We start from the raw sequence: 13,562 nt of genomic DNA, 5'->3' as shown, positions 1-13,562 counted from the left end.
GGAGGGGATTGAATGCTTTAACAATCCTCCCAAACAACAAAATAACCTAGCAAAGAACTGAGAAAAACTTACAGTAAGAGAATCTTTGATTTGAACTTCAAACCAGGCCGAACACTTTGCTCTTTGAGATAACTTCAAAATCCTTTTCTCTGATTTCAAATCAGGCCGAACACCTTGCTCTCTGATTCTTCCTGGTCACCGAACCCTTCTCCAAGTGTGTAGAGACTTGGGCACCCTCCAATAACCTCCAAGAACCAAGCGAATGACTGTAAACTTTCAGCCCTAGAACCTCATCGTGCAATTGGCTGAACTAGAACCACATGAGGGACACGCCAAGCAATGGCCCGCTCTGTTACCAAGTTGAAAAACAGCCCTTTTGATGTATGGAACTGCTTGGGATTAGATGCAAACCAGAAAATAAACAAACAAGAGAGGAAGAAGAGAGAGAGAGAGAGATGGCGGCAATGAGGGTTAGAGAGTAAGAGGTTCAAACATAACCTCCCTCTAACACTAAACATTTTATTAAGAAGTTAATCTTTGAAATATTACAGAGAGGTCCTTGAGTGGGCAAGAAAATACAAAAAATAGAACATTACAGAGTATGGGCCCAGAATAAGGCCCATTATGGAGGGAAACATAACATGACATGAAATGACAATCTATGGGCCATTTGGCCCATCTCCTCTATAGAAACAAATTTGCATACATGTAAAATTTCTGTGTGGACTGATTGAGCAACCCAATCCTGACCTGGGCCTGAGCCCACCCCCAATGCATCAAATTTCAGTGAAAGTTGGGCACAGGTTGGACAAGTGAGCTTGGCCTCGGGCTTGGTCCAAGCTCAGGCTTTAGGCCCAATTCTTAGGGATGGGCTTGGGTTGACATCCAAAGGACCAAGGACACCCCAAGCCCAGTAAGGGGTTCCCCTAGCCAAGCATTTAGTATGGCAATGATAGGGGATTGAATTGCTTGTACAGTAGAGATGCACTAGCTATTACTTTTATCCAAACTGTAAGTGTTTTGACTTCATATAAGCCACCTCGCAACTGAAAGTACTTACCAAGAGCAGGAACCTTCTAAACACTTTATAAGGAAAAAGGATATTAGATTAGAACAACTGTAAGTGACTGTAGAGAAGATGGGCCGAATGGCCCATAGGCTGTTACTTTATATTATCTTTATGTTCTTCTCTGTAATGGGCCTTATTCTGGGCCCATACTCTTCTATGTTCCTTTTTGTAATTTCTTGTCCAACTAAGGACCTCTCTTGTAATTACTCAAAGATTAACTTAATAAAAGAGTATTAGAGTGTTAGAGGGAGGATTAATTCGAACTCCTCATCCTCTAACTCTCCTTGCCGCAGCTCTCTCTCTCTCTAACCTTCTCTAATCTTCTCTTGTTAGTTTTTCTGGTTTTCTAGCACAGGCCCATACTTCTAGGACTGTTTTTCAACTTGGTATCAGAGTGGGACTGAGCTTGGCGTGGCTCTCATGTGGTTGTAGTCCAACCGACTGCATGAGGATGTTTTAGGGCTGGAAGTTTAGACTCACTTGCCTGACTCTTGGAGGTCATTGAAGGGTGCCCAAGACTCTATTCGCTTGGAGATTAGTTCGGTGACCAGGAAGAATCAGAGAGATAGAATGTTCGGCCTGATTTGAAGCTCAAAGCAGAGATTCATACGACTGTAAGTTGCTTCAGTTATTGCTGAGTTGTTGCTGGGTTATTTTTCTGATTTGGGGAGCTATTAAAGTACTCGAAACTCCTCTATATCTGCTCTACTGTTCGGCTGTTGCTGGACTGTCTTTTACTCAGAGATTTCTGGGTTATTTTCTTATCTTATTGGACTACCAAGTAGTCGAAACTTGTTTGGGCTCAGTGTTACAAGTCTCTACTTTGGTTCAGCTACTTCTTGGACCTATACGAGGTGTTCTTGAAGTGATTCCTGCTAGTTAACAGTGGAGTGTTGACTGCTGCATACATAGTGTTTGTAAAAAGGCCTCTTAAGTACTGTGGATTATATTTTTTGTTCTCTTTGGGAAAATATTGTTGGGAACCAAGAGTACATAGTGTTTGGAGGTCAGCTGATTGTTCCTTGAAGGCTGAATAAGGCCTTCTTCTTCTTGAAAGTGCTGCCACCGAACTTGGTTCTCACGGCTGTTAGGCCTGAACTGAGTTTGTGAGTTGTTGTGTTTGTTGTTGATTCAACTCAATCTGAGTTCTTTAAGATCAGTATACTATTGGTGGCTTGCTGAAACCCTAATTGAAGTTGTTACATAATGGACTTCTCAGAAATTGAGAACAAGAGTACTGCTGAATATGGACATACATCGGGAACTACAACTGATTCCTTGTTGGCAGTAACTACAGTTAAACTGGATGGAACCAATTATTTGGCCTGGTCACAATCCATAAAAATTCATATTTGCAGTAGAGGGAAGTGGGGGTTTATCTCTGGGAGCAAGAAAGCTCCCCCAGTGGATGATCCCTCTTATGACAAATGGATGCTAGAGAATTACACAATGATTGGGTGGCTTGTGAATTCAATGCAGACACAGATTAGTCAGCATTATCTTTGGATGAATTCGGCCAAGGAAATCTGGGATAGTGTTGCGGAAACGTACTCCTAGAAACTGAATGTAGCCAGAGCCTATCAACTAAGGAGTGATGTGAAGAATCTGAGACAGGGGAAGAAATCCCTTGCAGCATATTTATCCACCTTGAAATATCTGTGGCAAGAAATTGATCTAATAGAGGCAGTGACATGGGATACTCCCAATGATGCAGAGACCTACCGAAAATTAGTTGAAAGGAACATGGTTTTTGAGTTCCTAATTGGGCTAAACCCTGAATATGACATCACGAAACAAAATATTCTGTCCAATGAAAGTGTCTCACTATCACGAGCATATGCTTTAGTCAGTAGTGAAGAAAGTAGAAGGCAGGTACATGTACAAGGAGTTGGCACTAATGCATTTGCAAATATGGGGGTGAAACCCAAAGGAGTTATAGGGGCTCCCAATGGCACTGGAAAGAAAGAGGTTGTCTGTGAGTATTGCAAGAAGCCAAAGCACACCAAGGACAAGTGCAAGAAATTACATCCCGGACTTGTTCCTGCTCGATTTTAGAAGAATAATGATGGTAGGAAGACAGGGAGTGCAAATGCAGCCACGGGTACAGATGCTGAAATTGAGTCTGGCTGTGCACAATTGGCAGCCATGAAGGCTGAGTATGAAAAGTTTGGAAAGATGATCAGCCATCTTGAAGGAGTGACCTCATCATCCAACCCTTCAGAAAATTCAGTCACCACTGCATTTGCTCACTCAGGTATAAGGGCTTTTGCTAACCATGCAACCACCTCAGGTAATCCTAAGATCCCTTGGATCATAGACTCAGGTGCTTATGATCACATGACCAATCTTTCCACTTTGTTTGTTTCATATGATTTGCTTCCTGGTCGTGACAAAATCACCTTAGCTTATGGCTCTCTTGCCTCTATTTCTGGCAAGGGAACTGTTAAGGCTACGAACTCCTTACTCCTATCCTCCACCCTTCATGTACCTAGATTGAATACTAATTTGTTATTTGTAAATAGCTTAACCAAATCATTGAAGTGTTGTGTAACCTTTTTTCCTTCTCATTGTGTTTTTCAGGACCTGGAGTCTCGGAAGGTGATTAGGAGTGGCCATGAAGCGAATGGAAAATACCTGCTTGACACTCCTGAACAATGCATTGATCATCTTAAGAATGCTGCCTTTGGATCTACCTTGTCAGAGCCTGTCAGTCGAATCATGTTGAGTCATTGTCGTTTGGGTCATTTGTCTTTTTCTGCTTTAAGTCATCTATTTCCCGAACTGTTTAAGTGAGTCAGTGTGTCCAGTCTTAATTGTGAGTCTTGTCGGTTATCAAAGCATTGTAGAAACAGTTACCCTTCGGGCCATAAAAGATCCTTCTCTTTTTAATATTGTGCACTCTAATGTGTGGGGGCCTTACCACTTATCTTCTATGGGGGGTTATAGATATTTCATCCTGTTTATTGATGACTTTTCTAGATTCACTTGGACATACCTAATGAAATCTCGTGAAGAAGTTCCAAAACTTGTGAGACAATTTCATGAATTTGTTTTAACTCAGTTTGATACCAGAATCAAGATTTTTAGATCTGACAATGCAAAAGAGTATTTTGACAAGAGTTTATCCTTGTATCTCTCTAACATGAGAGTTGTTCATCAAAGTTCCTGTGTTAGAACCCTTGAATAGAATCGAGTTGCTGAAAGAAAAAAATAAGCATATTGTTGAAGTTGCAAGGAGCCTTTTATTTGCCTCACATGTTCCCACAAGATTTTGGGGTGATGTTGTTCTCACTGCTACCTATCTCATAAACCGTATGCCATCCAGGGTTCTACTGTTTAAATCCCCCTTCAGTCTTCTTCATCTATAGAGACAAGGATCTCTTCCTGATTCCTCTCTGTGTGTTTGGATGCACCTGTTATGTTCACATTCCAAGTGTCCAGAGACATAAGTTTGAACAAAAAACCCACAAATGCATCTTCCTTGTTTATTCCCCCACACAAAAGGGTTACTGCTGTTTTGATCCAAAGATTGGCACTCGATATGTCTCCATGGATGTTACCTTTGAACTTTCCCCTTTTTATGGGTCCTCTCAGGAAGGACATTGTCAACAGTGGGAGAGTTTGTCACAAGTGTTTGCTCCTCCTCTCCCTGTCCCAGTTGAGTCTCTTAATGGGCCTCTGTCCTCACAAAATGAATCAAGGGAGGACCAGTCACTTCCTTCTTCTTGTCCTAGTACTCCTATCTCTTTACCTCCTCGTCCTACCCACAATCCCAAGGTGTATCAAAGGCAAAGGTCAAGGAATGAGCAGGTTGTTTCTCTTGCAGCAGATGAGCCTCATACATTTCCAATCGCAGATGAGACAACAGGTGTTGTTTTAACCTCTTTGGAACCATCTTTCTCGGATCTTGATGTTCCTATTGCTGTTAGGAAAGGAAAACGAAAGTGCACTGCACACTGCATTTCCAAACACCTTTCTTATGACCTACTTTCTCCTTCATACTCTGCCTATCTCTCTTCAGTTGCTTCTAACCCTATTCCTAGATCTGTGTCAGAAGCTCTTGAGATTCTATAATGGAGAGATGCCATGCAATCTGAGATGGATGCCCTACACAAAAATGATACTTGGGAAGTGGTGGATTTGCCTGAAGGGAAGGATCCGGTTGGTTGCAAGTGGGTCTTTACCATTAAATATCGGGCTGATGGGACTATTGAGAGGTATAAGGCCATATTGGTTGCCAAAGGGTACACACAGACATATGGGATTGATTACTTAGAGACCTTTGCTCCTGTTGCGAAGATGACATCTGTGAGAGTTCTCTTATCTCTAGCAGCTCACTTTGATTGGCCCCTTTATCAGTTGGATGTAAAGAATGCATTTCTGAATGGTGACTTACATGAGGAAGTCTATATGTCTCTCCCTCCAGGAATGTATGGAAATGAGATGCAAGGAAAGGTTTGCAAATTGAAGAAATCTCTTTATGGCCTCAAACAGTCTCTTAGAGCATGGTTTGAGAAATTTAGAACAGCACTTGTTAAATTTGGCTACACTCAGATACAGGTAGATCATACTCTCTTTGTGAAGAGAAGTGAATCCCTGGCAGTGTATCTCATTGTGTATGTTGATGACATTGTTGTGACTGGTAATGATGCCTCAGGAATTCGTGCTCTTAAGTCTTTCCTTCATACAGAATTTGAGATTAAGAATTTGAGGGAATTGAGATACTTCCTTGGCATAGAAGTTGCTAGATCCAAGAATGAGATTCTTATCTCCCAAAGGAAGTATGTCCTTAACTTGCTCTCTGAAACTAGGAAGATGGGTGCTAGACCAGCTGCAACTCCTATTGATATGAGTCACAAACTGTCTGCTTCAGATGGGACATTGTTGGAAGACAAAGGGGTTTTTCAGAGACTTCTTGGGAAGCTTCTGTACATGTGCATGACTCGGCTAGATATTGCATATGTTGTTAGCTATATTAGCCAATACATGCATGCACCTAGAGATACTCATATGGCAGCTGCAGAACGAGTTTTGTGTTATTTGAAAGGCTCTCCGAGAAAAGGGATTCTGTTTACCAAGCATGGACATCTAAAACTTGAAGCCTATACTAATGCTGACTGGGCTGGAAATATTGATGACAGAAGATCCACTTCAGGGTATTACAGTCTGGTGGCTGGTAATGTTGTCTCTTGGAGGAGCAAGAAACAATCAGTTGTGGCCCGATCCTCAGCAGAAGCAGAATACAGGGCCATGGCACATGGAGTCTCTGAACTGTTGTGGCTAAGGTCATTGATGGAAGAACTCGGGATTGATTATGACAAGCCAATGATATTGTACTGTGATAATCAGGCTGCCATCAACATTGCCCACAACCCCATACAACATGATAGAACTAAACATATTGAGGTTGATAGACACTTTATTCAAGAAAGAGTCTCTACTGGTGAAGTGTGTCTTCCATTCATTACCTCTGAAGGACAATTGGTAGATTTCCTCACCAAAGGTCTTCCCAAGGCAAGGCTTCAGCATGACACTGGCAAGCTGGGCATAATTAACATCTATGCTCAGCTTGAGGGGGAGTGTAGAGAAGATGGGCCGAATGGCCCATAGGCAGTTAGTTTATATTATCTTTATGTTCTTCTCTGTAATGGGCCTTATTCTGGGCCCATACTCTTTTATGTTCCTTTTTGTAATTTCTTGTCCAACTAAGAACCTCTCTTGTAATTACTCAAAGATTAACTTAATAAAAGAGTATTAGAGTGTTAGAGGGAGGATTAGTTCAAACTCCTCATCCTCTAACTCTCCTTGCCGCAGCTCTCTCTCTCTCTCTCTCTCTCTCTAATCTTCTCGTGTTAGTTTTTCTGGTTTTCTGGCACAGTCCCATACTTCTAGGACTGTTTTTCAACTGTGACTAAGGACAGAGATTAGGAATCTTCTCCCCAATGTTATTCTGAAATGTGAATATTTATCCCATCATATAATGAGAAAATTAATTTGAGATTGAGAGGTTTAGGAAAAAGAGGAAGAAACATATGGAACACAGTTCCAGCAGCAGTTTTGTGGATAATCTGGAAAGAGAGGAATAATAGTCTTTCTCAGGAAGAGTAGTTCAATCGAGTCAGTATATTTAAAGATACCAGGAAAAATGCATTCTTGGGTGGCGGTATATAAAGAGTTTATGGGAAGAGATTACAAATCTTTTTATTTTTTGAATTCAAAATCTTTTTTGTCAATAGTAAGGAGGTGATGGTATAGGGTTCAGAGATGTATTTTTATACATTCCCATTGTATAGATAAATTGAAACTCTAAGTAATAACTAGATAAATCAAATCTTTTACAAAAGCTTCAAGGTCATCAAGCTAGAAAAATAAACTCTAAGTAATAACTAGATAAATTGAATCTTTTACAAGAAGAAATGCATCTTACCTCTATACAATGGCCACAATCCTGGTTTATACCTGGAAAATGCCAAGCTCTTCTTTATTCAGAAAATAGAGATAGACTAAATAGCATGGAGAGACAAGGAATTTTTAAATTGTAATTGATATGGATAATATAGGTAATCATATCATGTAATAAAATGTAAATTAACAAAGACCTCATCTCCTTCTGGTATCGTCGAAAAGCTGAATCACTGTGCACATGGATAACCATCTTAAAGTGAAGGTTGTCATCATCTAAAGGGTCTAACTTGTGGAAGTTATAGTAACACTTGAAAGCAGCTGGGTAACGTTTTTCTCTCATCAGACGAATCATTTCCTGGCACATTGAAAAACAAATATATCATTACAAGACCAAGACCAATAGATAGCCTATCCTCTGATAAACAGATCACATCATTGAAAACACATTGGTTATGATCCATAAAGACCAAAGCAAAATTAATGATCAATCATAATGCTAAAAGAAGCTGAGACAGATTCATTACATGAATGATGAATCCATAAAAAGCAAAATCTAGATGGTGGATTAGGATTCATTTGCAAAATTGATATCATCACATGGAATGAGATTTCTAGATGAAATGATGCACAAGTTGGGAACAGATGGTGTTGTTGGATACTGGCATATGTTTTACTAGTAATTTTCCATTTCACAGCTTCAAAGTCCATAAGCTTTCAAATTGTCAAACAAACTCAAGGACAGCCATTGGATTCTTACTCTTGTGCCTGTATCCATGCAATACCACTTACATCTGAAATTTCGTAAGATCAGATAAACAGAAGTTGGGGATTCAGCAACAGGACACACAATGCTAGACTTCAGTCAAAAGTCAGTCTTGACTTTAATCAAGCAAACACAGGCAATAGCCAACCCAGCCTCAAGTATCCTTGGTTAAAATATGATGAAGCTGTGTATGTTTCTTAGTGGGGTTTTACCCTAGTTGACTTTGAGGTCATTTGTTCATGACCCCTTTCCTTCAGAACTTTGTAGGGAACAATCTACTGAGAAAGGTAAGTATCACCGGCTAATTTCAGTCATGGTGTGCTATGGTGGTTTTGTCCCTTCTGCCCTTCTGTTGGGTTAGTGATTTTATTTGGAGCCTCTTGAGGCTGTCATTGTATGACAGCTTTTGTATAGAGTTGGCTTTGCAGGATTGGTTTTTTTCCTTTTTCCTTTTTCTTTTTTCCTTTTTCCCTGGTCTAAGGTTGGCTCCATAGTTGTCAAGGCGATGCCTAGGTGGGTGCCTAGGTGACGCCTAGGCGACAAGGCGCCCTTGGAGGCTTGCCTTGCCCAGTTGCCAAGTAGTTTTGTGCACTATGTTATAAAATACTTTTATATTTTTAATTTTTTGACATTATATTTATAAAATAGGCATTGTTAAACTAGAATACTCATTTTATGTGTTTATGTACTAATTTCTTTTTATTATTTTCTTACTTTTTAGGGTTTAATCAACACAAACATTGCTAATTGCTGTATTGAACCCATGGTTCAAAGTATCAATACACCTCTGTGTATTGGCAGAGGTGTATCAGTACTTATAACGATACTTCCCCTATTTTTTTATTTCTTTGGTTTTCAACTTCATTTTTAAATATATACATATATATATATATTATTTTAAAAAATGGGTTCCCAAAAACACCTGTAAACATGTGTATTGGGACGCCAAAGATACAATACAATACACCCGATACGGGGCATATCATATCAAAGTTTTGATCCTTGATTGAATCCTCAAAGATTTCAGAACCTGAACAACTAAGCAAGGGAAGAACTTAAAATTTTGTCTAAACACATTTTCTTCTTACAGATCTTCTTCTTCCACCTTCTCTTATGAAAATTATGGATAATTATTAAGATGGTTATGGAACTTAGGGAACTACCCTAGGATATATGGTTTTACTTAAAAAAAATACATCACCTAGGCGACTAGGCGACTAGGCAACAAGGCGCCCCCTGTCGCCTAGCCTCATCTTGGCGCCTTAAAAACTATGGTTGACTCTTTTTTGTTTGCACTCCCTTTTGGGGGTATTTCTTTTGTTTGTTTGGCTGGGCTCTTTGCCTATATACCTCTCATGTACATTTTTCCTTTTAATAAATTTTAATTGACTAGAAAAAGAATTGCAATTGATTTAGGAAATCAGAGTGACTTAATCCATGGAAAATTTGATTTCTTTTACTAAACACTCTAGTTTTCAACAGCTGAGTTTCTTTCCTTAGATTACTGTGTTAGGCCTAAAACCTAAGTATCTTTGAGCTTTCTTCACTGCACTCCTGCTTGTCATTTGTGATGAGTTACTAATTCTCTTAAACTTTTCTTGCTGTAGGTATAAAAATACATGTATAGAAGACAGGGAAAATAAAGAGAAGTTAGAAAAAGGAAAGGAGAAAAGGCCAAAGGGAATGCAAAGATCAATAAAAGAAAACACAAAATAAACCAACCCAACCCCCAAATATCAAAAAGAGCGCCACTACCAATTCATGCCATGACAGAGAATACCTTGCTTCAGCCAATAAAAGGGCTAGCTTAAAGAGCCAACTCACAAATAGCACAAGAATGCAGCAACCTCAATGCAAAGAGAACCCTATGGAGCAGCACAATTAATAATTTAGAAATGGCTCTCCGACATCTGCCCCTTTCTCCATCCCTGGCGGCATCTTTCCCATTTTCATGAGCCCCTTAGAAGGGGCCCATACTCCATAGAAACAACTGTGAAAGTTGAGTATGATAATACTGAACAAAATACACTAAGGTGCACCCCAAAAACAAAAATGGAGTTCCTCCTTTCTAAAGTTCCTCACCAACAAAAATATATCCCATAAGTCCTTTTTATACAAGGTTTCTAGTGGGTGGATAATCCCAGCTTCAAGACATCAATAGTGTATCATCAATTCATCAGAACAAGCCCATCTGATTCCTAAGAGAGTTAAAAAATAGGGGAGCAAGGGTTCCAAATTTTAGAAGCAATCGATAGTTCATGAGGAGTCTGTTAATACCAGAAACCTGCAACAATGGAGACAATCAACACCGGAGTCTGTCAACACCGGAAACCTGCGACAAGTCCTAGATTACTACAACGATGAGAAAGTCAATAGCAATCGGTTCAAAATCCTTTGAGTTTGACACAAAACCTATCAAACAAGATGATTTTATAATGCTAACTAAGAGAGGAAAGGGTGGTTGGTCGAGAATATCCCTGAAAGCAGAGGAGACGACCAGGATGAGAGGTTTCCTCCAAGAGGTGATTTCCCCGCAAACAAGAATAGTGAAAGAGCACAAACACGCTCATAGAGGGAAGGTGTTATTAATTCAACAAAGTGAAAATCGTTGGGGAAGATTCTTCCGTTTAAGTTGTTAGGAACTCACCAAAAAACAAAGGTCAATATGCATACCGGAAGAAGAAAAGAAGTCAGGATGGAAGATTTTTTTCGAAGTGCTCGACTTTTTCACCCCTAAGCTTGGACCTTCAGTCTCTGAAACCCCAGTTGCCTTCCCGTCACTGACAATCGGGCGGAGCAGAGTTGTGAAGGCTGGAGGTCCGGCCCATATCTCTATCGCCACCCAAGAAAGACCTTTTGGAAATTAGAAGAATGCATTTGTGTGCACCAAAACTGACGAAATGGGTTGGAACGAAATCGAACTCGGCCTCTCAGCAAATATTCACTCTCTGACCCTCATCCATCTTCACCCCTTCTCCAGTAACAATGTGGTGGGGTTCGCTCCATCTGAAGATCTAGCCTTTGCTTGGGCTAGAATGGAGAATTTCTACATTTACGGCAATTGAGTGAATCTAAACCATTGGTGGCCAACTACAAACGCTATCCCCTTAGATCTACTCTTTGATGGATGGATCACCATACGTGGACTCCCGTTTCACTTGTGGAAGGAGGAAGTTTTTGAGATGATAGGAATTCTGTGCGGAGGACTAGAAGAAGTCGATCCCAAAACAAAAGGCTTGTCTGAGTTGAGGGAGGCTCGACTGAAGGTGAAAAATCGAGGAATACACTCTATCCCTCGATCATTACCAATCCTCGATAGGAATATTTGGTTTTTTGCTTTGGTCATAGTGGAGAAGACAACTTAGTCAAATATCAAACTCGATGAGTCATCTCGGAGCAACGATACACAAACACGTGGGAGTTCTATGGCCCTCGATCAACTAGGAGTTGGGGCAGGTCGGTTACGTGCAAAGGAAGGAAAACCTATTGCGAGTTTTGATGAGATGGGCGAAGTCAAGAATAGGCGGGTTTTTGCTCTACCGGGAAATAGAAAGAGAAAAGGAGCAAGAAAGAGTAGCTCAAAGAGCCGGATTAGGAAGCCTTTTCAAATTTTAAAAGAAGCCTCAGCTCGGAAGTTCAGCTCAAAGACAAAGGTGTTTCTTTCGGGTTTGGGTGAGCCACGTCAGCACAAAGATGATCCGACTAGGAACCCTAGCCTTGTCTAGAGCCGAACCCACCTCTCCCAAGATGTTCGCATGCGTCAAGGTACTCACACGCATAGCCTCTCTTCGACTCCCACTTACAACAGACGGGACTTCCTTGAAACCCCCCCAAGCTCAAAATCTCGCCAGAAAGAATTCTTCCATTCATTGGCACTCGAGTACCCATCGTCAAGCTACTCCGAAGAAGTAGAAGAGTCGGAATCAGATGAAGATATGAATTCCTACAAGACGGAGACAGAGGTCGACCCACAGGAAGTAGTGTTTTCCAGAGCCAAAGTTCTACTTGACGGAGGAAAGGAGTGGGGGGTGCGTCAATTTGTTGGAAGAAGTCTGCTTAGTTGATCCGAAGTACGGGAGTTAATTGCCTACTTACAAAATCCCTGAGGACAGATGAGGAAGAAACTCACTGCACTCTTTGAACACAACCTCATCCAGATCTTGCTCTTCTTCAAACCTCGGCCTTCCTTACTCTTTTTCAAACCTTGAATCTACTCGTCTTTTTAATCATTGTAGCTTTCCTCCTCGTTGTAGCCATTTGTTTCCTTGTGTTCCAGGTTTAGGCGACCAACAATCCCAACCGTTGGACAATCCCAATATTCACGACCACAGTTCTGGTTCAAAGGAAACTTCGCTAGCCAAAGCAGGAGTCAAAGTTACAACATGCCAAGAAAAGGAAAAAAGAAAGTAACTGAAGTTACAAAGATGGCAGGGAAACTAGGAATTCACTGTAGTGGAACCAATGGGATCTCGAGCTTGGAAAGAAAGAACACAAAGGAAGTCAGTGAGCCTAAGGAAGTAAACGATTTAAAGCAAGGAAAAAGACAGGGACCCAATAGGGAATTAAAGTGTCTACAATGAGGGATAGTGGACTAGAATGCGGATAGCAAAGGGGAAGAGAGTAGAAGATTAAGTAAGGGAAAGCCAGCTAGAGTAAACTAATAAAGATACTGAGCTGGAACGTCAGAGGGTTGGGTGGTGATGTCAAGAGAAGCATAGTGAAAGACATGTTGAGAAGAGAATCCTAACATAATTCTCTTGCAGGAAACAAAAAAAGTATATGTGGACAGAAGATTGGTAAAAGCAATTTGGGGAACAAGAGGCAGAAATTGGGTAGCCCTTCCGGCTACAGGCACCTTAGGAGGGATTATCATAATGTGGAGAGAAGATGTAGTGTTGGGAGAAAAAGTAGATAGGTGAATTCACGATTTCAGTCCTGTTCAATAACAAGGAAGCGGATTTCACCGGGATCCTAATTGCGGTTTATGGTCCAAACACCCCCTCAAAGAGGAATCAGTTTTGGGAGGAGCTGGATTCCCTTCATGAACAGGCAGACATCCCCTGGGTTGTGGGTGGGGATTTCAACGTCACTAGATTCAGCTATGAGCACTCAAACGGGAAAAGAGTTAACAAAAGTATGAGGGAATTCTCCAAATTCATTTCTAGACATAGGATGCATGATCTTCCCCTTAGAAATGGTAATTTCACCTAGTCCAACACGCAAAAGAATGATCTAAGGTGTAGGCTGGACAGATTTCTAATATCACCAGAATGAGAAGATCTCTATCCATTGACCTATCAAGAGATCAGGCCTCGATGCATCTCT

The 13,562-nt window shown here is 40.8% G+C and overlaps 1 protein-coding gene across 2 annotated transcripts in view; it reads right to left on the bottom strand.

The window, feature by feature from the left end:
* LOC148870262 (tRNA ligase 1-like) overlaps window positions 1-13,562 on the bottom strand; it is a 150,820-nt gene that overhangs the window by 73,231 nt on the left and 64,027 nt on the right. For both annotated transcript variants that reach the window (XM_088973552.1, XM_088973551.1), the window contains exons 12-13: window positions 7,669-7,829; window positions 7,497-7,528 (exon numbers count right to left, since the gene is read on the bottom strand). In XM_088973552.1, the coding sequence (XP_088829678.1) occupies window positions 7,497-7,528; window positions 7,669-7,829 (193 nt within the window). The remainder of the gene's footprint in view (window positions 1-7,496; window positions 7,529-7,668; window positions 7,830-13,562) is intronic.

Source organism: Nelumbo lutea, chromosome 2 (assembly GCF_056320005.1).
Source record: "Nelumbo lutea isolate HS-2025 chromosome 2, American lotus-T2T, whole genome shotgun sequence".
Classification (NCBI taxonomy): Eukaryota; Viridiplantae; Streptophyta; class Magnoliopsida; order Proteales; family Nelumbonaceae; genus Nelumbo; species Nelumbo lutea.
This window is presented reverse-complemented; position numbering and strand designations above follow the sequence as displayed.